The 24,162-nt window shown below is 41.2% G+C and overlaps 1 protein-coding gene across 4 annotated transcripts; it reads right to left on the reverse strand.

Moving 5' to 3' along the window:
- Positions 1-743: 743 nt before the first annotated feature.
- On the reverse strand, positions 744-21,642 carry sh3rf2 (SH3 domain containing ring finger 2). Of its 4 annotated transcripts, XM_052073987.1 has the most exons (12): positions 21,337-21,640; positions 19,732-19,785; positions 18,212-18,592; positions 13,495-13,800; positions 11,363-11,458; positions 10,075-10,467; positions 4,238-4,356; positions 2,950-3,120; positions 2,466-2,740; positions 2,075-2,382; positions 1,406-1,710; positions 744-1,335 (listed from the first exon to the last, which is right to left on the reverse strand). In XM_052073987.1, the coding sequence occupies exons 3-12, from the start codon at positions 18,548-18,550 to the stop codon at positions 1,155-1,157; spliced, it is 2,493 nt and encodes an 830-aa protein (XP_051929947.1). In that variant the 5' UTR covers positions 18,551-18,592; positions 19,732-19,785; positions 21,337-21,640; the 3' UTR covers positions 744-1,154. The 4 variants fall into 4 exon arrangements, with proteins under 4 accessions (XP_051929947.1, XP_051929957.1, XP_051929937.1 ...); XM_052073997.1 differs by lacking the exon at positions 19,732-19,785 and having other exon boundaries at positions 13,495-13,791; positions 21,337-21,639; XM_052073977.1 differs by lacking the exon at positions 19,732-19,785 and having other exon boundaries at positions 21,337-21,639.
- Between the last annotated feature and the right edge of the window lie 2,520 nt (positions 21,643-24,162).

Consider the following 24,162-nt stretch of genomic DNA (forward strand, 5'->3'; position numbering starts at 1 on the left):
GATGTTTATAACGTAATTTCACTCAAAAAGTCGTTTTCAGTCTACAAAGTATACGAAATGTGGTCTCTAAATGCACATTGGATGCTTTTGAATGGTTGAGAAATAAGTACCGTACAGTATATAATAAAAATCTTTACCGACTTCGTCACCCAATGGCAATTGTCTGAATTCAGGGTTTTAAGTATCCAAGTTCAAAAGAACATACTTTGGTACTTTTCAGCGGTCTCAAGTCTCCCTAGTTTTACACGTGAATAGCTCAAAGGATGACAACAAGCCTTTCAGTCACTTCATCACGACAACCCTCAGAACATGTCGATATGATCATACTGTATCACATGTCAAGTACATCTTTAACCATATTCTACAAATTTTAACTGACGATTTTCTTTAATGATGCAAAAGTCTGCTGATATTAACCATCTATTCTGATCCCAATTGCTACAGTTACACACCACAAGCATGCGGACACCACACAACAGTTATAATATTCTGTAGAAGCAACTTGTTAAACTCAAATCATATTTATTGAAATTATTATTTAGAATGTTATCTGTGAATAAATGGATAAATGTGCAATATTCAACATCAAGCCATGTCATTTTCTTGGGACCACATTCTCTATATACACGTTACTTTTAAAAAAAACATTATCTAGTCCCATCTTGATAATTGTATGGCTCTCACATTAATGTTCTTCCTTTCTTTGTCCCTTATCAATCAATCCCCTCAAGCAAGACATTCGATTAGTTGTTATTAGTAGTTTATTGCCACGTAAGAAGTATAGCTATTTGACATCACAGAGTGAAATAGATTGTATTTTCTTTTTGTAGGTTTTGACAAAGGCACACACTTATGTACTGTATGTAACAACGGCAGAAACAGGGAGACAGCAATTTGGTGGGTTTGTGTGCAAATTCTCAGTTCATGTGGGCTATACAGTACATACTATTACATGAAAGAAATACAAAATATATTATATCTCTAAACAATTTAATATGACCCTGGGGGTGGGGGGAGGGGGAGACTCATTCATGGAAATCTCTTTTGGCAATTTCAATTACTGAATCTTGGCAAAGGGGATACAAAATAGATTGATTCAATACAAGACATCCTGATTTCTATCGCGCTTTCACAACAGCTGCAGTAACAAAAAGTCAAGTGAGCCTCTCCAGAGCATGAAGAATACTACTATGAAACAGGCCCGTCTGTCCGCTAGTCTCCTGGGTAATCAGAACACGGCCGTCAGGTCGAGGTCTGTGGACCAGGACCAGCTCTCCTTGGAGCAGACTTAGCTCAGAGTCTGTCTGAGCGAGATGAGTTGAATTCACTCTGTGTCTTCGGGGAAGAAAAAACAAAAGTGAAACAATGACTCTTTTGTTAATGGTTGTTCCAATTCTGAAAGTACCTGGTGGGGCTGAACTGAGCTGACATAGTTGATGGCGACGGCTGCGATGACATTGTTTTTTGCGGGTTTGAATTTAGATCTGAGAGTACAGTCTCCATGCCTTTCCTGAGAGTTGGAGCTTTTCCGTCTTTGAGGATTATTCCAGGCCCGTCTCTACCCAAGGTGAGTGATGGTGCCCATACTTCAAGTGGAGGAGGTGCCGGGGCGAAGTTGGACGGAACCTGGCTTCCAGAAGACCAGGAGGAGGTCCGTAGTCGTGGAGGTGAGGGGTCTTCATCAGTGAGGAAGCGCACTGACTTGGCAGGCTAGAAAAAAAACCAGGGTATTAAAAAAAAAAGTATGTTAGCAATGTAACCGGAATCAAACTTAAGTGGAAAGTGTTAGTTGTTATCTGTCTTTTTTTTCTGGGTCACTGTTCACACTATCTGTGGGAGCAAGTGATGTCATCAACATTTTCCTTTCAGAGGTAGTTTTAAGAGTTTAGAGATGACTGCTGTGCATTTAGGTTATATTGATCAAAGTACCATACAATACTATTTGCTTTGACATAGACAAAAAAAAAGTCAAAAGTAGATCTGCAGAAAATTGTGTCCAGTAGATGAGAAACCACTCTAGTGGAGGAGGCTGGAGGAGTGACAACAATAGCACTGATTTTGAGCACTACTTTACCTTGTCTACAGTGCTCTTATGTGAATCGGGTCTGACAAGAATTGAGTGAGGGCCACTGGACGGATGCCGCTCATGCTGATAAGTCCCGGTCTCGTGTAAAGTGCCAAAGTCCCTGTCTTTTGACAGCTGGACAGCAGATAGCGCTGTTGGCTCACTCATCCAACCGGCTGGTCTTCCAGAGTTCGATCCAGTTCCACCGTTTTTCTTTCTCGGCAGGGCGGGAGAGTAGCCGGATGCCTGAACTTGAGCAAAGTGCTCCGAGTTGGAGGGTACATTCAAATTGGACGAATGGCTTAAAGGATTGGATACTGGAAAAGGTATTCAAAAAGAACAAATTAGGAGACATTTACACACTAATTCTGAAATTAGGAGATGGACTGACTGCATTCACCTCTGTGTGGGTTAAATAGTCGCCTAACTGTCTCCCAACCTGGCGTGCTGCCATAGAAAGATGCTTTTCCAGCGCCTGTGGATGACATTGCGTGCTGCGCTCCATTTGGCACATGTGGGACCTGTCCTGCTGAGTACAACACCCCATCAGTATTTACCCTATCAGGAGCAAGGACCACAGCGGGATTCCTGGCAGTTGTGTGTTTTTTTGCCGCTGCTGCGTTGTGCTGTGACGATGCACTGGCCGCTTTGGTCTCCAGGAGTCTGGCTGACGTTCTACAGTTAGACAAAGTAGGAGAAAGTTAGCGATCCACATTTTGAATCAAGCATTCTGCAGAATCCTTCATATAACTTTCTAGGTCAGATGCATTTGACATCCTACATTTTTATTGATAAACATACTCCTGCCCACACAAATACAGGGCATCTGCATCCAAGCGTCCTTCGTCTGACGCGCACTGCCGTCAGGGAACGTGGCCTTTCACCTGAGCACAGGAGTGATGTAGTTGCTGGGCAGGATGCCCACTTTGCCCGTTCGGAGAGACAACCCACGCAGCCAGCCTTCTTTGAACTTGCCGTACACTCCTACCATCTCGCCTTTCCTCAGCTCCAGCTCCTCTGGGCGTTGCGGCTTATAGGAGTACAGCACGGCACACCTAATGTGTGAGGTAGCAAGATAGGCCATGTTATTATCACACCGTAATCAGGAACAGCAGGCATGTGGTTCGAAATGTCTTGTTTAGACAATGGAACATCTCAAGTTGAATGCCCCCATGGTCATACAAGTTGCAATTCAACCAATGTTTGGGGGTCGGGGGAAGTAAGTTTCACAAAACTTCAAGGCATGTGAATCACTTTGAAGGATGACATTAACATCAGAAAGTTTTTCCAAGACCTCGGTTCAGCGGATCAAATCATTAAATAAAAGTTACTATTTATGTAAGTTAGCACACTGACATTACTCCAATCCATTGTCTCCATTGTCGCCACTCTCATGGTCACTTGTTCCGTTTTGTTGTTTTTATTTATGACAGTGGAGACGTGATGTTTTGCTTGTTCACTGCTATCCTAAAATTAATATCATACATTTTTATTAACATAGCACTTTCATAACTACTGAGGCTGTAACAAAGCGCTTTACAGAACATTGAACATAAAATCATCACAATACATTAGAACCCATAATATAAAAACATCCACAATAATACAATCGTAACACCTATTCCGCCATACTTTAGGAGTGGATACAGATGAAAGAGGAGAGAATCAAATGTTCCTTTCACCAGCGGTTCAAAGACGACATGATCACAGCATGCATGATGTTACACACGCCTGCTACAAGCTAAGTTTGAAAGTTTGACCCTGTCCTTGATTCAAAATCCAAAATTAACTACCAGAAGACTATATCTTCCCAGATAAAGCATTTAATGATACCATAAGTGATTGACACAGGGCCGTGAAGCCTTTGCTGCCACACAGGTGCTTGAAGAAGGCCTACTGTGTCCAAAATGTTTCCTGCTCGTATTCTGTCTTGAGCCATGCCCAAACAGGAGCGGAGAATAATCTAAAAAAATATGTTCGCACCTTCCTACATGTGACTCCACGATCTTAACTGGTTTCAAGGATGCACATGGATAGGAAGTAGCAATATAGGAGTCAGTGACAGTTTGAACCTATCTGTAACCCTAACTTCGCAGCGGTGATTCAGCACTGCATACACAATGTGGTTGACTTCAGGAATATCACTGCACACGGTTTTAATCAGGCACTCACACACTGATTGAGAGCTGCTGCGTGTTTGAGCTTTTGCTGTCTGCAGAAGCGGATGAAATGTGCAGGTTTGACAGAGCCATTGAGATGTTGGGTGGAGTCTCGTTGGCCATCTTCTCACTCTGTAACAAAAAAAAAAGGCAAAATCATCATCAACTTGAACATAAGGAGGATCCAATCCAATCCAAAATAGTCAGGGTGGTGTTGGGGAATCCCACCAGTTCACTCGAGGAAACGACTCATAGCATACCAGAACATACACTCACAGGCCACATTATGTACACCTGCTCAGTTTCATGATGTTCAATGGAAGAGTTGTATTCAAAAATTGCTTCTTGACCCAATCAGACATTTCATTTCACTTTTATCACTGTGGTTGAAGCATTATACTGAGAGTCCTTTCTACCTTTTGCCTTCTCTTTTGAAGCAATACAAGTAAAAATGTCTAAAGGATCTTACAGTGTTGACCAGAGTTACACCCTTGAATACCACAACAACAATCACAAATTCACTAAGGTACAAACTCGTCATGCACATGTAATGGTTTCATCCTTGATATTTCATGTTACATTTGGCGACGCCATGCCTGCCTTCAACAAATGACATACAGTATGTTAGAAACAGGCAAAGTACTGCCTGACTCAGTCTGCTAAAGATAGCAATGGCAAGGGCAGCATATTGCGCCAGCCCAAAATCACCCCAAAGCTGTTTGAGTGGATTGAGAAACTTTGACTGAAAAGACCACAACATGATTCTTTCACATTATATGTTGATACTATCAGTACTTGTTCTAACATTCACCGTGTTAAATGGAATGTTACATCGCACCATTAAGATGGATCTACTTTTGAGTCCATAATACTTCGGTGATGTAAAGTAAACAGTGTTATCTTTGCAAATGCTGAGTTTCTGATGCAGTTTTTGCATTGGACCTCAGCCTGTGCAAGGACACATTATGTTGTGGCCGGGGAAGTATCTGATCAATCCCTTGATTCATTTAATCTGCTCTTTACAAAACATAGAAATAATATTCCCTGCCAGTGCTTAAAGAATTAATAGTGGGCAGCGAAGCAAGAAGTACTCTTTATAGGAGGTGCCTGGATCCTGAGGCTCTGTGGCCATTAGGCTGCATTGCATGCACACTTGCATTCAGCGCTTGGACGAACCATAAAGCAAGCTATAATTTACATGAACTCATTGCAACTACCTACAAGTAAGTCACTTGTGAAAAGCGGGGCTGTGGGACACACAAATCAAAAGGGTTTCGATAATATGTCCTGAAGACATTCTAGCTTCCAGAGATGATGTTGTAAATCTCAGCTATGACATCTTTACTGTGAACACGCTTAAATGTGAATAAACCCCAGACCAAATGAGGCTACTTAATCATTTGTGAACATCATCAACTCCCTGCAAGTAATACAGCAGGAGAAAAGCATAACACTGCATTCTTCATGTATTCAATTATTTAAGCCTTTTTTCACTTCTCTGTGTCCGTCCGTCTTCTATTCTCGGTCTGCTTTATCAGCCGTCTCACTCGAGCAGCAGTCACGCAATCGCCGCGTGCAATGACCCAGCGCTGGCGAGAGAGTATTTACGAGGGGAGAGGAACTCTATTGGCCAAATACGCGACTTATAAATCACAGGTCGAGAGCCATTTTCTCATCAGAGGACATCTCAGCCTGTAGAAATCCTTCTGAGTGCCAAACTACATTTATTTTAAAAAAATACGATGCAACAAGTAAACACATTTGAGGCTGGTGGGGCTCCTTCAAAAAGCAAATCCCCCACCCACTATCAAAATAAATCAAAAAGTGATTAAGTTTAAGGCATAACAGGACTAGAAAACACAAAAATAAAATACATTTGATAAAGGCTCATTTGTATGCAAGATGTCCAGTCCCCATTGTGGTTTGCTTATTCAGAGGAAATAGTCCACAGTTTGTCAAAACTAAGAATGTAATTGTTTGTCATTCTGAATGTACAGGTATGTACATATGGTATTAATGGGTATTGTTGATCTGTTATTCTCGTATACTTTTTGTTCTTCTAAATAAATAAAGTTTTTCTTTTGATTAATGATAGTTTGAAATAGAATGTTTCAGAAACCATGTCATTGCAGTTTTTTGGTGAAGGAAAAAAAAACAATAGAATATGAACTTATCTGGTGAATAAATGCTAGTATTTCTGATTTCCCCATTTAAATAATTTGCAATAATGAGGCTGTTCTAAATCTGTACCATTAACTTATTTAGTTATATTACAAACTCTGTGTCAGTATAAACAGTGTTAAGCAAACCTTCTGGATATACCGGTAGTTTCATATTCACACCCACCTCCCACAGATGAGGTTCACTGATTGATGAGTAAGAAAAAGCTCTAAAAGTACATCTTATTTCACCAAGACCCAATGCTGGAGTACAGTGCTACCTCTAGTTACGAAATTAATTGGTTCTGGAAGTGTATGCAGAAAAGTGGTGAAGATTGCACGACTGTCTGTGTCCTGTGTTGTGTTGTGTTATTTTTGTTATTTTGATTTCAAAATGGTGCCGCGAGAGTGGCTGCCTTTCCAGCAGCTCCTATATTTTGTTGTTCTACTTCTTCCTTTCATAACTTCGCTGCTGTGAATTGGGAATGTCTCCATTGCGAGACTAATAAATGTTTTCTTAACTAGAAAATGTTGTAAGGAGGGACGCGTTTCCCTAATCCAAGCCCCCCCCTTCCAAATTTAGATATGATTTCTAAAGCATAAAAATGCATCAAAATTTGTACCAAATACATGTTACAATTAGATTATTTCAAAATAAATGAGAGTTGTGCATACTGTAAAAAAACAACAAAGAATAGAGAAAAGAATAAAAATGATGGTCATTTAACTTCATCATTTTTTGCCCTCTTTAGTTCATGTTCTCTTTCAGAAGTGGTTTTTGCCTGCCGTTTTGTCAAGAACTGATTCAAGACGTTTGCTTTTGTTGGCTTTTAACAATCCTTTGAAAAGGTCCAAGGTAAACATCAGCATAGTGAGCGACTGCCCGACTTGTGAACACTTTTTCTGGGTGATTCACATTTACGTAAAACTATCGGAACACCTCATGGCCCGAGGGGCGAATGACGCGTGTCTATTCATCTACACACAGACACATAAACTTCTCTCTTAGCCAATGGGAAGCCAAGAAGATGCTAAGTAAGAGCTACTAGGAGAAACTTGGAGCTTCAAATCGCAGTCCGTACTGTATTTTCACCTTTCGTATCTTGACATTTCTTTTGTAACAAGAGGCAATATTTTCCTGTTGAGGCGTTTCGTAACTTGAAAATTTTGTATGAAGAGACGTTCGTACGTAGAGGTACCACTGCATAGACAAAACAAAATTCTTAGTATAGAATCTCAGTAACTCTACAAAAAGAGACTTAAAAAGTAGTTGAGCAGGGTTCCTCACTTAAAATGTTTTCAGCAAAGGCCTACAACCTCACAGTACGTAGCAGTCCGAAATATTTGGTATCACTGTACAAAGTAAATTAAAAAAAAGAAATAGACATCCAATTCTCGCATATTCCTCTCATCTCTTGGCGAGTTTCAAAAGTGAACTGCTAGGATGACTACAATTTCATAAATTCACCTTTAAAAAAAGTTTGCGTTTTAAGTGATCAGTGCTTTTGAACAGGCGTACTTAAAATGCATGAAAATCAAAACACCCAACAAATAGAATACATATGAAGGAAACAGAAAAATAAATGTTGTACACCTGCAAACAGACATTTCAGACAAATACAACCAAAAAGTACTGACGAGCTTCAAAACTTTTCTTCTTTGCCGAATGCATTTATTAAATTTAAATCTGCTCTCTCTCTCGTTTGTGGGATGTAAAAATAATGTGGTAGCACAAGTGTGCACACCTTCTTAGAACTGGGGAAGTGGCTATTTCAAGAGAGCCCTTTGTTAGAGCATCATGTTTCAGGGCAGACATCCTTAAAAAAAGCAGCACTTGTCTGTTATTATTGGCCCACTGACGTGTGAGTGGACGTTACCTGCTTAGTGAAGAGGAAGGAGTTTTAAAGCAGTGGAGGAGGGAGAGAGAGAGAGAGAGAGAGAGAGAGAGAGAGGGGTCCTGTTATATAACAAATTTCACCAGTGACTCATCATCATCAGCATGAGAGAGATAAGCAGACGCACTGAGGGACTCACTGAGCCTCCTACACACTGAATCTACAGTATCTCACATTTTTTCTCATCTTCCTACTTCCTTGCCTTCATACAGCTCACAAATTTTGTTTTTGTTCCCTCATCCCAAGCTGCCCCCCTAATTTTTAAAATATTGTCATTCTTGCTCTTATTTTTAATCTCACTTTCAAACCAATATGAGGTGTGGGGGTTTATGAGCTGACACGCCTAATTGGAGGGCAGAGCAGTGAAACTTAGGCTGAATCAAAGGAAATCATTATCTCAGGAAGCAGAGCACTTGGGCGGAAAGTTAACGCTGAAAACCTTGCAGAGTCTTTCATGTTGGCACTGCATAACCTTACTGTGACTCTGTGTAGTTTCCTCATTAAGTTGTGACCTCACACTCTCAAAAAATGGAATTAGACGGTCAGCACCTACGCAACATTCAGATGTGTCCTTTTAAGGTTTTATGCTGAGGTGATCAGAACACAGCATATCCAGCATGTATTTGACCTTGCCTTTGCCGGGTCCACAATGCCCTTGTCTCATTTGGGATACAATCCAAAAGGTTAACTGAAGGTCCACCTCAGCCATCCATCATTCTGCCAAATGTACCTGTTGTGACTATCAATCAATGTTTTTATTAGCCCCGTGAAATGAAATTACGCAGTCACTGTATTATATTTAAGGTACAAACATGTAATCTGATCCAATGGCATCATCCAAAATGATGCCTTAACAAAGGAAGCAGTGATCGGTTTTGATGAAACAATATGTTCTATTGTGGATGTTGGCATATCTAATACTTTGCCCTTCTGATGAAGCTCAATGGTGCAAATGGAAATGGCAGAAAGAGCTCTCAGTGTGATGAAGAGCAGTTCTACACCACTGCAAACAACAACCACAAAGACAAATAGACTGAAAATTGCTTTTTAGAAGCACTTTTTGAACAGCTAGGTTTTACTTCTAACCATTCTGCACTTTTAAAATGTTAACATGTGAGTTGATGTCGCATGAATTCGTTCCATTAATCCCCCCCCGCCCTCACACCCCATCCCATCTTCTCTTTGAACCAAATGTGTTAATCTACCGGTAACTTTAATATAGTCAGTCAAAGTAAGATTAAGGTACTGTAATAAAAAGTCTGGTTTCAATTGACTATATGCAGTTTTTATCTAGTGCACGTGAACTTAGCATCAAACACTAAGTCCAAAAAGGTGGAACGTTATTTTTGTTGGAAGAGGAAAACGACACATGCATATTGTCACGCTCACCTCTGAGAGGAAACTTTGGCGAAGGTCCCAGGACTCTTAATTACAAACTTTTGAAAAGTTCCGTTCCTCTCATCTTCAGCCCTCAATCTTTTAACCCCTCACTTTTCATTCTCAGTTCTTTTCACGTGTGTTTTGTCTTAATAGTAGACATTCAATCATGCAAAGGCTAACAAACATCAGGGCGACTCCCTCTGTCTGTTATCATTCCTCGGGTCTTACGGCAATGGTCCCCACCCTGAACCCCGGAGAACAACCTGATCTTTTCAAATGAAAACATCTATCAGCTCACAGAAAGCAACAATTTTGTCAGCCACGTTTTCGATTCAAGTCAAATACACTTGACCGCAACAAAATAGAAGGCGGGGGACAGATGAGATGTTAACACAAAATCAAGGCTTGTGACTCACCAGTAACAGGAGCCTGTGCGGGCCGTCAGAGTGGCGTCGAACTCGCTGAGAGTTAACTCTCGAAGGATGCGCGTGTCCACGAGCGGGGGTGCGCACGGAGGAGCGGTGTGACCGTCGCTGGAGGTTGAAGCCGCTGATGTGGTTTTCCTCTATGGCGGGCGCTCGGGAAAAGTTGCTGCTGCTGTTTTTGGGCTGTTTGTGAGGCTTGGAGGGGACCAAAGTGGTGGTAAGAGGAGTCGTTGCGGGAACCTGCGTGACTCTCTGGTTTGCGATCCTGACGGATGCCTCTGGGGCCTTGTCTTTGCTCCTGCTTCCGGTACGATGTTGAAATTCTGCTGAGTCACTCCTTCGCGGATTCTTTCCTTCCAGCAGTTTGGTTGCCACCGAGTTTAGCTGGGAAAGACGGATGCAGAAAAGGAAAGAGATGTCAGCTCCTTACAGCCCATCCTTAAACTAGGAAAGCCTCTCAAAGTCTACCTGTCACGAGCACCTGACAGGCTGAGTGCTGAGCAGTGAAGCGGCTGTCTACATATTACGGTTGCTCATCTCTCCACTCACCCACTCCAACTTGTTGGACGGGCAGGCGGGAAGATAAGTAGCGGCCACTAAGCCTGGAAGGATCGACTGGCGCTGAGAGCGGAGCGGGAGGCAAGGTGAAATATAGAGCATCACAGACAGGCACGGTTGGGTTCATGCTTTCACTCACCACAGCGATGTGCTGTTATGCCATCCGGGCAGAGAAAGCATTAACGTGTCTTCACGCCTAGCTGCACAGCACAAGCAGAAAGAGGAGGAGGATGAAAGAGTCTAGAGGTAGAAAAAATTGGAAGGCTGTTGAGGCGGAGCTTGAGGAGAACGATAAGGAGGAGTAAGAACCGAGAAGGGGGAGGGGGGAGTGCTTGGGAAAATAAGTGAGGAAAGATCTGAGAAAAAAATAAATTAAAAAAAAAAAAGAATAAAAGAGGGAAGTGAGGAAACTTAGTCGCTAACGCGTTAAACCCAATACATGAACCAGCTACGTGCCTTGGTGTAGTAGGTTTGTAACCCCAGACAGGGAGCTCAAAGGAAAACAAAACAGTCGGCGAACTAAGCAAGCGCTGCGAACCAGACTAATGAGCATCCGCACACACAGCAGGGCTTCAAAGATGAGCTCCCTATCCTCAGCACCTGGCAGCCACAGAGTGACACTTAGGGATGAATCCAAAGATTTCGCGTGGAAAAGAGAGCCCCCTAGAATTCATCGCATCTACAGACGGCATGTACTTTGTGCGACAAGGAGAAAACTCACCTCGGTAAACTGTAGAGGGCAAATTCCTACCCTGTCGCCCAGCTTGGCTTCAATCCAGTGTTCATCCACCCTTCTGATGACAGTGAGAATGTCACCCTGCAGAGCACAAGCACACCAGCGTGCGAACTTAAAGGGAGGCAAATGTGACAAAAAGGCAAGAGGTGACCCTTGGAAATAAAATGACAGGTTGTCAGTTTTGTATGCTCATACTAAAGCCTGGCCAATCAAGAGGCATCAACTCCCTCTGTTCCTCTGTGAAGGCCCGGGCCTGTGACACGGCTCACCGTCATAAAAAAACTGTTCGTCAAAAAAATAAAAATATTAAAAAAGGGGGAGGGGCAAGGCTCAAGTGTGCTTTAATGGAAAGCAACAAGACCCTTATATAACTCCCAAAAACCCTTGAGGGTAGCAATACTGCAAAACAGTAAAAAGAACAAAATTACAAAAAATGACCATGACCATTATGAATTAGGACCACAAGGAGCTTTCTATGCTCAGCAAGTTGTAAGGCCCCAAACACCTGGTGACAGATCACAGTGAGCCCATGAGCTCACACTACCTTTCAGAAAAAGCACATTGACATACTTGAGTCAAAGGCATCAAAATTATTTGCAATGCTCTTTTGAAAAGAACAAAAAAACACAAATTGCAGTAATTTAATTTGGAACAACTTTAAAATAAATTATTATTATGTTATAATAAAAATATTAATTATTATTATTATTATCATTTGGGGCAAAACTTAGCACAACAAAGAAAGTACCGGTAAGTTGTTTCAAAAATGATTTGCTGAGTTGTTTCTCCTTCCATCTTTTAGTTGTGGGACAATGCAAGGGACATTTAATTCTTTAAACTCTTATTTGTTGAAAATGTGGGAAAGCCAATTTTCACATTAACAAAAGCTAAAATACTTTGTTAAATTGCCCAACTTAATATTTTATGGAAATTTGTTAACCTGAAATTCTGAGTCCACCCAAAACTTTTGTTTTCCTTACAGTGTAGAACAACAGGCCCTGGATTTAACTCCAATGTTATTTTATTTCTCTATCATTACAGTAGTCATATTTATGGTAGTTAAGAAAGTAAAAATGGTACTTCAAAAGTCGCCTGCACAAAAGTCGCCTCCATTCATTTTCTTCAGCGTTTGTTCTCATTTGAGTGACGGTGAGGTGAAGTCTATTCCAGCTGAGGTGAGGTACACACCCCGAGCTTATTGCCAGAGCACAGAGGAATTTCCGTTCATCATTTCCTATGGGAAAACAGGACTCTAATTTCGAAGAAATTTAGAATGGATACTGTTCTTTGAGGTTTGACTGTGCAATTGGTTTTGGGCTGTGTTCACAACTGATGCAGTCAGGCTCATTAAAAAATATATATATATATATATTATATATATATATATATATACACACACACATTTCATTAATTGTTTTTTTGAATGTGCAGGGCACTCGTGAAGTTTTCTTCATCCACCTCTAAATACATATTTCAAATAGACTGTAAAAATTAGTTACATATGCCTAGAGCTGGGGTGGCCAAAGTTTTTTGACCATAAATCAACTTTTGAAGCGACCGATCGCACACGTGCAAGCATAGACACACACATGCATGTGCGCGTCCAACCATGCACGCACGCCACAATGAGCAACAGCCGGAACGGCCCCTAACATGAACGAAACCGAAACACAGACACTCAAATCCTCCCCCGGCATTTCCTCCTCCCACCCCTCAGGGTCCACTTGGGATCAGTCCGCTGGCTCCCGGTCTATTCCGATCGACGTATTGGGCACCCCTGCTCTACAGCATAGGTGTCAAACTCCAGAGGGACCACGATGAGGAGAACGAGCAAAAGGAGAAGCATTGGGAAGAATGTGTCTTTTATGTTTTTGAAAAGGGATATTTTTTTTAAAAAGGAATCTTTTGTTATTTGTTTATCGTGGTTGCTTTCTTATGTTTCTTTTTCAATATTTATTATTTTAATGTCTTTAAAGAGTCCCAATTTTTTCACACAATGTTATGCAGGATCAAACAAAACATGACATTTTTTGCGATTGCGGGCTTCGCCGATATTATTGGAGTGTTACATCCGGGAAGACAGTATAGACAGTCAGGTAGGATTGGGAGACACATACCTTCCGGAAGGTTAGACAAAGATCACCGCTGTCCACATTCATCTCTTTGGGACTAAAGTCACACAGTGTTCGACAAAGAGGCAGCGACTGGTGGTGAGGGAGCATTTGCAGCGTCTGGTTGGCGCCGTGCGGTGTGCCGGCAGTGACGGATGTGCCACTGTTGTCGCTAATGTGTCTATGGAGCCAGTCGTCACCCACTGTCAGTCTGTGTTTTGGCGTGATGCCGTTAATGTGGGTGAGGATCTGGTCTCCTTCTGAATCTCCTTGCTGGTTGTGCATTGAAGTTCTTGAAAACACCTGGGGAGCCTCCCAAAAAATATATTTGCATTAACATGGGTTACATAGTGCACATCGTTCATTTCGTGTGCCACAGTATGTCTTGACATTAAGTCCACATGAAAATTGCTTCCAATTATTGCCAAATAACACACAATCTTCAACACAAAACAAAAAAGAAAAAGAGTTCGAGCAGAGATGAAAACCGATGCACTCAGTTCTATTATGACCATTTTCTACTGGGGAACACATGCACATTAAAGACTTTTTTGACCATGATTAGCATTTGTTGACAGAAGACAAATGTCATCATATTATATGAGTCTCAATGTTTTGTGGAGTGACACTTTTTTGATGATGCAAGCAAGCAACAAATAAATAAATAAAATCACACACTGAAGTTAAGTTGAGATGACCAGAAGAGTCCAGTTCCGATGCCCTGAGACCAAAATGACCCGGAACAATGCAAATTTTCACAGGCACTGTAGTTTAGGAAATGCCTTTCTAATATGACATTGTGACTATTATGATTCACGGAAACCCATGTTCATTTGTGAAAACTCACGTACTTTGGATGGAAGAATGTTCAGTAATAAAACAAGAAAACAGATGCTTGTGGAATCTTATGTCGTTCACCTGAGGAACCGCTAATGTTAATAAGTTCCATGACACAGATTGTAAGTAACTTCTGAGTTTTTCTCATTCAAAAACAACATTGTCCACATTAAGTAGTAGTAGGTAAATTATTGCTGAATAAATAGTGAGTGAGTCCTACAGAGGCACAAGTGTAAAGATCCCTTGAGAAGTGGTCGACTTTCGGTGTAAACAAATACTGCATGACGACAAATACAGTGAAACTCCTCTACAACGAAACCTACCTGGGCGCAAATGGCCCCTAGTGTGAAAAAATCTTCATGCATGAACACCACTCCCACTTTCCTGCCGCCCATACAATGAAAAAATACCCTTTTGCGTTATACAAAATCTTTTTCTCTGCTCTTGCCTCGCGACAAGATTCACTACAACGAAGTCTAATCCAACAGCGACCTCTACTGCATTGTTCGGAAACAGCAACAGCAACCACCACACTGGTTTACACATGCGCAGTAGTCCAGGAAGTATCTGTTATTGTTAGATTCAGATGCAGCAAGAACGTTGTATTTCTAAAATGGCTACAAAACAGACCTTTGGATGTCAAGCAGCTAAGACAAGAGGAGCTCTGACTCTGGAAGAGAGGGTAAAAGTGATCAAAATGAAAGACGGAGGAAGCAAAATAAAAGACAATATCCAAGAAATGTATGTAAGTGAAAGTGAATGCTGATTCTAAATTTTGCGATTTCTTTCCTTTTTTTCTTTCTACACTGAGTATATGAAGTGTCAAATAAGTGTATGCTCATACTTAAGCACTATTGGAATAAAAATAAAGAGTGCACATGTTTGTGTGTGCGTGTACACATACGTTTGTGTGTGTGTGTATATGTGTGTGTTTACATCTGAAATCAAATTTGCTACAGTGAAAAAAACCCCTGTTGTGAAAATTTTCTTGCTGCAAACATGATTTGTAGAGGTGTTTTACTGTACTGGAGATGTGAGTATCATCAAGCCTGCAGCAGACATCATCATACTGTTTACAATCCTAATTCATAGCACGACAGTCATCCTTGTATTTACTCCTCATATGAATATTAATGATCACACCCCACTTCATAAGATAATTTTTCCGGTTATCTGATTAGGGTTAATGAGAGGAGCAAATATTTGAAACATTATCTTCGCAAAGTAAGAATTGTGTGCCAGTGAATTAATTCATCAACAACCGACTTTGACAAAATAATATTGCAGACTCATTATTCTCCGGGTGGGCGTTTTTCTTCTTTCATGCATCATTTGAAGACAACTTCATAGGAACTCAGCTAAATAAAGATACCGAAAGAGCTTCCTTCTCAGGCACATTGGGCTTCTCATGGCCAGGTTGATGTTATTTTAAGATCAACAACACTAAAATTACATTTTGCAAAGCTTGGTCCAATTGAGAGAATAAGAAGAATAGGTTATATAACGCTGCTCTGAACCGCCGCTCTTCTCTGGCATCTAAATAGCACGATGATCACAAACTCCCCCCGTCATGAACTCGGCCGAGCTTTTTGAACTCTCACTGAACCGAAGTTAAGAATTTATAACACAACTTGTGAACACTGAATGGTTTATATTAGGCTTTAGGCGATACACATTTTGGAGGCCGTCAGCAAGTTGGGAAAAATAAAAATAAAAAAAACAATACTCGATCACCGATTTCATCAGAAAATGAAGCAATACATCTATTTGAATAATTTGTACATTTCCTCTACAGCCAACCACTGCCATATCGAAAATGCATTGGCAAAAAAATACTACTAATAATAATTTAAATCTATTCTTCTTCCCAAAAAATAAATGCTAATAAAAATTTTAGAGGATACATCATGTTCACGTTTTTTTCTGGCATTAACGGAAAAAAAAATGCATTTCCCTCATTAATAAATTGCTCGTCTCAAACTAAACTACTACTATCATCATTTTAGATTTGATAGTCAAACATAAAATGTCTACATATTAGTGATTTAATTGTTACAGCTCTATTTGACAGAATAGCGTCTTCCCAAGTCAGCCAATGTCAAGGAAAAATTCTCATTGTAGAAACTGGTTGGAATAAACCTCAAGCCATGAGACCCGAGAAGCCCTTAATTTGCAATTCGCCCAAGGGCATAATTTGCTTTTTTAATTCAGCTTTTGGGCTTTTGGTAATCCTACCCATCTCCTCTGGCTTTTGCATGAATCAACCCACTTGGACTTGGACATTGTGGAAGACTATGCACCGTGAAGCAGCCTTCATTTACAATTTGGCATCATACCGCATAGTCCTCATCAATGGACACTCGGAAAACGAGCATTATGTTCAAACATACTAGTGAGTGTATTAAGCGATAAGAATTTGGGTGGCTTAGAATGACAATAGATGCTAAGGATTGCAGCAGACAACAAGCACAAAGAACTATGTTGAACATACGGAGGTGTGCCAGAAATAATAAGTCAGATGACTCATGTTGCATTTGAGACTGCTGTAAAGTAAGAAATCTGCCACTGCACTCTTACCATGTCAGACAATTTTACTGTTAGCAGTGCAGGGACCGCATATTTTTAGGCTCATCTCAATTAGGTTTTTTTTTTCAAAATAATCTGTCATTGTGGATGCAAGTCAGGGTTCTTTTTTTTTTTTTCCTTGTACTATACCAAATAGACTCATAGATTTTGGATATATTCGCACGACAGCTCAATTACGATTTTTATTATTTATTTATTTTTGCTCATGATCGACACGTATCTGATTTTTTCATGCAGTGCAAACAATACAATTCAGATTTTTTTCAACTCCAACTTGGGTCTTTTTCGTATGGGGGGATGTAAATCGGATATGTATGCGTTTGCAGTATGAACGCCCATCTGCACACATTCGACCTGTAGGTAATCAAAAGCGCAATACAGTCAAACCTCAGTTTTCGAACGTCTTTGTTCTCGACCAAATCGATTTTTGACCAAAAATTTCGAGTTTTTTTATACCTCGGATGACGACCGAATTTCGGTCCTCGAACAAACTGAGCGCACTTGAATGCGTCACTTGACTCCTCTAGCCTTCCTTACATGAGGAAGTGACGCTTCCTCGTGTAGCGTTCCATTGTGAACAGACGTGTTCAATAAAGATTTTTTTTTTTAAAGTGTGGTTTCAGTTTTCGAACAAATCGGTTCGAAAACTGAGGTATGGCTGTATTTCCTCCGCACGGGTGGGGGAGTGAGCTCAAGAGACTACTGACATCATCCATGAATCTGCAATGTTGTTTTGAGTGACAGTTGTTGTCTTTACATTTGACATGAATTTAATCCCAGTTGAATCACGAAGCATAAAGTGGACATTTGAGTAGTAATTCAGCCATGCAGCCAGGACACTGATTACACGCGGTAATGACGTGGCATCATCTTTAGCAGACATCTCCAGTTAATGAAGAGATCCTCAAACTATTTCTACCACCTCCCGCCTTGCTACTCTGGTAATATGAAGAATGAGCCCCAATAGGCGGGACCATATTCACCTTCTGTAAACATTGCACCTCGCGACATCTTTTTTTTGGGGGGCGGGGTGGTTAACTCGAGGGCGTGCTTTGAGCACATGATGCATTGGTTAATGCAATGTGAACGAATACATAATAAGATCGGGTTTAGCAAAACATCTGAATTGTGCTTCACGCTCTGCAGTGCGCGAGCACAGCCTTTGATCACTGGCTGCCACATTTACTTAATCTCTGTGAAGTTGGGGTTCATCCAAATTGCATCATTTTATATTTCATGTCTTTAGACAATGTCCCAGCTTTCGACAATGCCGCATTGCTAGATAGAGATGCACACTGACCTCTTTGTGGCCTTGCAGCTCCCTGTAATGACCATCCCTGACAGTCCCACTGCTCCTGGCAAAGGGTACAGCGTAGCGCGAGTTCCGGCTTGGCCCCGCTGATCCCTGTAAATCCTCCATGAGCCGCACCAGCAGGATGTTCGCGGGTAGCTCCTCCACTGTCCGGACCCTGATGGGAGCTCTGCATTCTGGGCAGAACATCTGCGAGTGTGCCGCCTCCTGCTTCTGCAAGCAGGCCTTACAGAAAGTGTGTTGGCAGGGCAGCACCTTAGCTGATGCATCCAGCTGCTCGTAACAAAGAGGGCACTCCAGCAAGGCCTTTATGGCGAGCGTCTCCATTTGTGTGGGGATTGCAGATTCTCGATCACTTAATCCACCATACTAAAAGACAGCAGGAGAGATATATTAGCACTCGCGTTTGATGTAAGTAACCGGTCGTTGCTTGGCTAAAACTGATGAAAGACTCTATTTGCCTTTGACTTGGTATTCATGAAATGTCTTGCCTGTTTGTGTTTGCATTTTAAAATGTGCATTTTCAAGGGAGTGTTCCATTTTTTGGGTTTTGAATGAAAACGTGTTTGTTTGTTTGTTTGTTTGTTTGTTTTTTTGGGGGGGGTATACATTATTCCCTTGCAATAACCCAGCCACAAGGGAGCAGTGCCCTCCACCGGGGGCAGCGTGAAGTTAGAGATAGAAGGTGTGATGATGAATGTAATCAGTGGGTATGCCCCAAAGGTGGGCTTGTGAGTTAGAACAAATGGAAAAGTTCTGGAATGAGATGGATAGAGTGATAGAGAGCATTCCCAGGTGAGAGAGAAGTGATTGGAGCAGACTTCAATGGTCATGTAGGGGAAAGTAATAGAGGTGATGAGGAAGTGATGGGCAAGTTTGGCCTTAGAGATAGGAACTTGGAAGGACAGGCAGTGGTAGACTTTGCCAAAAGAATGGAAATGGCCATGGTAAACACCTATTTCCAAAAGAGAAGAACACCTGATAATTTACAAGAGTGGTGGCAGGTCCACACAGATAGATTATATTCTATGTAGAAGAGGTAATCTGAGGGAGGTTAACGACTGTAAGGTGGTGCCAGGAGAGAGTGTAGCCAAGCAGCATAGGATAGGAGTGTGCAAGCTGACAATGGAAGTGAGGAAAAGGAAGAGCGTGAAGAAAGAGAAGAAAATAAAATGGTGGTAATTGAGCAAAGAGGAATGTTGTGAAGAGTTTAGGAAGCAGGAAAGGGCAGTTCTGGGCAGTGATGACGAATTGGCCAAACAGAAAGCATATGAGGAGTTAGACGAGAGGTTAGACACAAAGGAAGGTGAAAAAGAATTGTCCAGGTTGGTGAGACAGAGAACTCAGGCTGGGAAGGATGTACAGCAGGTGAGGTTGATAAAAGACACACGCACGCACGCACACACACGCACACACACACACACACGCACGCCATGATGAGCAACAGCCTGACATGGAGGCATGCAACACACTTTTGCAGCCTGTTAACTATCGAAGCTCAGACGTACCGTTTTAAAGTGCTTCCATCGGCCCTCTAGATTCCTTTTCTTTGCCCGTGCCCTCTCTTTATTGTATACGAAACAACTCTGAATGAGAATAATGATAACGCTAAAAGCAATAGCTCTGATCACAAGCTGCAATTGCAGACTGCAGAGCGCTGACAACTTCCGGTGACGCTGGTTAACAATTTACCTGCTTTATTATTTTTTTAATACTTTTTGTGAAAATGAGACTGATAGGATGATTAGGGTGCATCGTACATTAACACAAAAAATATATTACTAACATGCACAAAGACATAAATGTTTTTTTTTTTCTCCTGTACACCCCTCGCGATTGACTTGGGGCCATTCCACGATCTACTGGTCGATCGCGATCGACGTAATGGGCACCCCTGAGCTCAGGGACTCAGGACTAATGTCAACCGTCTCCGTGCCTCATCGCTGTACACCTTGCCAAATTTCCTCCATGACAAGACCCAAAATGTTGACGAAACTTTCTGTACAGTATTTATAAAAACTGTCAGTTATTTATAAGAAAATGTTTATATTTTGGGCTTTTTTAATGCCTGGCCCTTAAAAAAGGCTTAATCTTTGGATGATTCATTCAATACAGTATGGTACTGTATACATAATGTACAAATTCAAGATGACTACTTCACATATTTCACTTATCACTGTTTTTTGGGGGGGACGTAATCCCCGCGATAAACGGGTCATTCCTGCAGTGTGAGAACGTGGCAACATTATGACGCTGCATGCAGAAGTCACCATGTGAGGCAAGTATCAGAGAGGGAACTTCAGAGATATTTGGATTCATATTATGGGTGGTGGGAAAAGCAACATCAACATCAACAACAATAGCAACAAAAGCACTTGATATTTTCAATGGTGTTTTTGAGAGACTGATTTTTTTATTACTCTTTTTCCCTTATTTTCTTGTGCTGTCTATATAGAATAAATATTTTCTATACTATTTTGGGATACATATCACAACTGATATCTGCCGATGTCAAGCTTGGATGATCGGTTTTGGAATCAGCATTAAAACCCTGATCGGAACACCCCTATTTCAGAAATAATCACATTATGCTGTTTTACTCTAATTATAAATATTTCTGTAAACAGTTTTTCTATAGTTTTTTTTTTGTCCCAAAAACCCACAAAAAAAACTCAATTTATCTGGAACCCATTATCCGAAATTGCCGTTTAAAAAACGCCGCATTTTGACACACTGACAATTTTGGGAACTTTTGTCACATCGTAACATCCCAAACTAACCAACAAAGCAAAATACATTGAACATTTTTAATTTATTCATCGTGCATTCTCGTAAGTCACATATGTGACAAGTCTCCACCTTCTTAAAGACAATGAAAAGGTGTCGTTGCTGCCACCTTTGAGAAAACAACTTATATGTTATAAGTGTGACGTTGCATTTTAAAGCATTCACTTTTCTGCTTATTACATGCTGTTCCAAACTCACATGGGCAACACTACAGCACCCGCTGCCACGCTAACATGCCAGCTCACCTGGCACTGTCAAAGTGACTGCACGGGCTCTACGTTTTTGTTTGACCAACACCGACTGATAACATTTACAGTCCAACTTACATGCACGTCCGCAAGCGGCCAAAGCAACTCCACACTATCAGGACAAGTTATTCCCTGCCGCCGCCACCATGACGTCCTCCCGGTCGGCACGACACTAAATCGGCGCGGCTAATGGCGACCACGACGCACCTGACAAGCGCGGAAACAAACGTTTACAAGCAACAGGTACAAGGCTGCTTCTTAGCAGTGGGAACCCTCAGGAGCTGTATCGAATTTCACTACTCTCGACGTTAACCCTTAACGGGCTAAACACTGTCATTGACTAAACAGTGGAATTCGGCAGTGAGAGCTAGATGACATAACACTTTAATTATTTCGGGTTTACTTACTAATGTAACTCAACGTAATCCCATTTCCGTATTCTCCAAGCTTTGAGGCTGCAGGCGTTTTATTCATACGATGTTGCTTTTTCAAATTTAATCTAAAATTTGTCGACGAGAACGTGCTCTAAGTGTACTGCATTGTGTCAGAATATCGATGAATGTAAGAAGATAGCACCAGTTTACACACTTGTCATATGTCATGGTCTCCCTCTGCTGGTGCGTTTACTGACCATGCAGCGTCACCTGAAGTCTCTCTGTCATATTATGCGCGACGGTCCCTTTCGTCAACTGTTTCATTTTGTTCAAAAATATCCGTTTAAAACCTATGCTTACCATATTTTTAATTAATATTATTAAGATTGAGAAAGTTTAAGTGAACATTAAATAAAATATCACAAATTAAATATCTATCCAGTTCTCCACCCCTGAACCGTTTGCCAGCCAGATTTATATATGCGTCGGTGAATTTCGGGTGGCATGTGAAGTCAAGTGTATAGCCCTATATTTAAAAAAAGGGGGTCTTCCATTTACTTAACCTGCATATTTTAGTACTCGGGGGGAGTTATCTGGAGAATTGCAAATTGGAACCCCGAACCTCAGAATTGTGAGGCAGACGTGCTAACCACTACCAACTATTTTGTGTAAATATGATATTTCATCCCCGCAATTGGCTGGCACATTGCGGGGACGTTGACAGTAAACTTCAACTAGGAGTGACAATAAACAGAAGCAAGTACAGAGTTCGTGGGGTCTGTATTTTGAGTTTTTTTTATTTATTTCGTAAGTGTTATGAAGTTTGTATTTTCGTCATTTGCTGGCACTTAGCAGTGTTGTTTTGAACCCAAACCAACTGTTTCAACTGTTTAGTTACTAACTGTTTTCAATTAAGCCCAAGCAACCCCCATCCCCCACAACCGAAAGCGTACCAAATCACACTTATCTGCAACAAAAATGAATTAAACAGAATTTGAAAACGAAATAAAAACCTCAAAATGAAATAAAAATGACTTACAATGACAAATCCAAAACTATTATAACCCTGACATGAGATTCGGCAAATACTCAATTTGATTGAAATGTTGTGAGAGAATTGGTAGCCATTGCTGTATTTTTTTGCTCTTGTATTCATATCATTGTTTAGAAACCCCAAAGCCCCTGCTTGTCCAAAGAGAATAAATCATTTATCCATCTTGCCTACAAAAGTTCAGAACATCCTTTTGAATTTTTAAAAATGACATGAAACTTTCATGTGTTTCTCCGTGTCAGCAGAAATCAGGGAATTCTAAAAATGCATGTGGGGGAGAGAGAGAGAGAGCGAGAAAAGAGAGATACACATGACTTATTTACATGGTCATGTCGGTGTTGACACAGGTCCTTCCTCTGCAGGCTCTCTGAGTTTAATGGCACTGAGTGAAAGGGGGTCTAAACAGATATGGATGTGAGTTCATGGATAATATTCCTTGTTGTCAAAACTCCACTGACTGTAGCATTACTGCGTGTGAATGTGATGGAGTGTCTGTCAGAGTGGATCAAGACTAAAGAGGAGGCAGGAAGCACATAAGTGTCCCAAAGGTCATCCTGAGCTCTTCTGAGACACTTCTGATATGGCGTGAGTGGCTCTGGTATACAGCGGAACCCATAAATTGAAGTGTAGAAGTAATATGTGGATATGTATGTGTTTACTGTGGAGTAGTGGGAAATCGACTTTGTCTAGCATCTTTTTTATGGCTACACATTAATACATGTTTCAGCCTTGAAAATATATCCACTTAAAGCCTCCAGTGGCTGGAAGTGGCTGGAATATGTCCCATCGAGTCATTGCAACAACAAGGCACTCTGAAGCAGCCAGCCGCCTGGGAGGGAGAATCTGGGAGGAGACCTGGAGAAAACCCATGTAGCACGGAGAGAACATGCATACTCCACACATGAAGGCCGGAATTAAACCCTCTCTGAGGGTTCTCCGCACTGTGAGACGGACATGCTAAACAGTTGCTGCTCTGTTATTATTTTATTTTTACAAAAAGCTGAAGTACTTGTTAAGAAAAGAGAGAAAATGTAGTAAAAATGTGTTGATCAGTGTTATCTTCAAAGATGTCTGAATTAACACGTCTGAATTAACTTTACTGGCCCTTGAACTCCTTTCTCACTTGTATGACAGTTGGACCCTCAAACAGATAATTCTATTTCCATTCTATTATTATTATTTTGGATGGAAAAGTTGTTTTGTCTCCCGAAATACATTATAGTTGACCGCCGCTCCTCATGAAGGGGAGGGTAGAGTTCTCTCAGGGGTCGCTCTCAGCTGGGTGTGCTGTCTCTCACAATATCACGTTTTGTCACAAGTCACAGCAACCCAAGGAGTTCCTTCAGCTCCTGCTTTCATGTTTTATGTAAAATAGTGCCATACTCAAGAGTGCTGCTAAGTCACCGAATGTGATCTGTCACAGCATTGCCTCTTCTCCATTTTCCCTAAGTTCCTACCCACCTCCCTTGTGTTTGATCA

The sequence above is a fragment of the Hippocampus zosterae genome, chromosome 1 (genome assembly GCF_025434085.1).
Source record: "Hippocampus zosterae strain Florida chromosome 1, ASM2543408v3, whole genome shotgun sequence".
In the NCBI taxonomy this organism is placed as follows: Eukaryota; Metazoa; Chordata; class Actinopteri; order Syngnathiformes; family Syngnathidae; genus Hippocampus; species Hippocampus zosterae.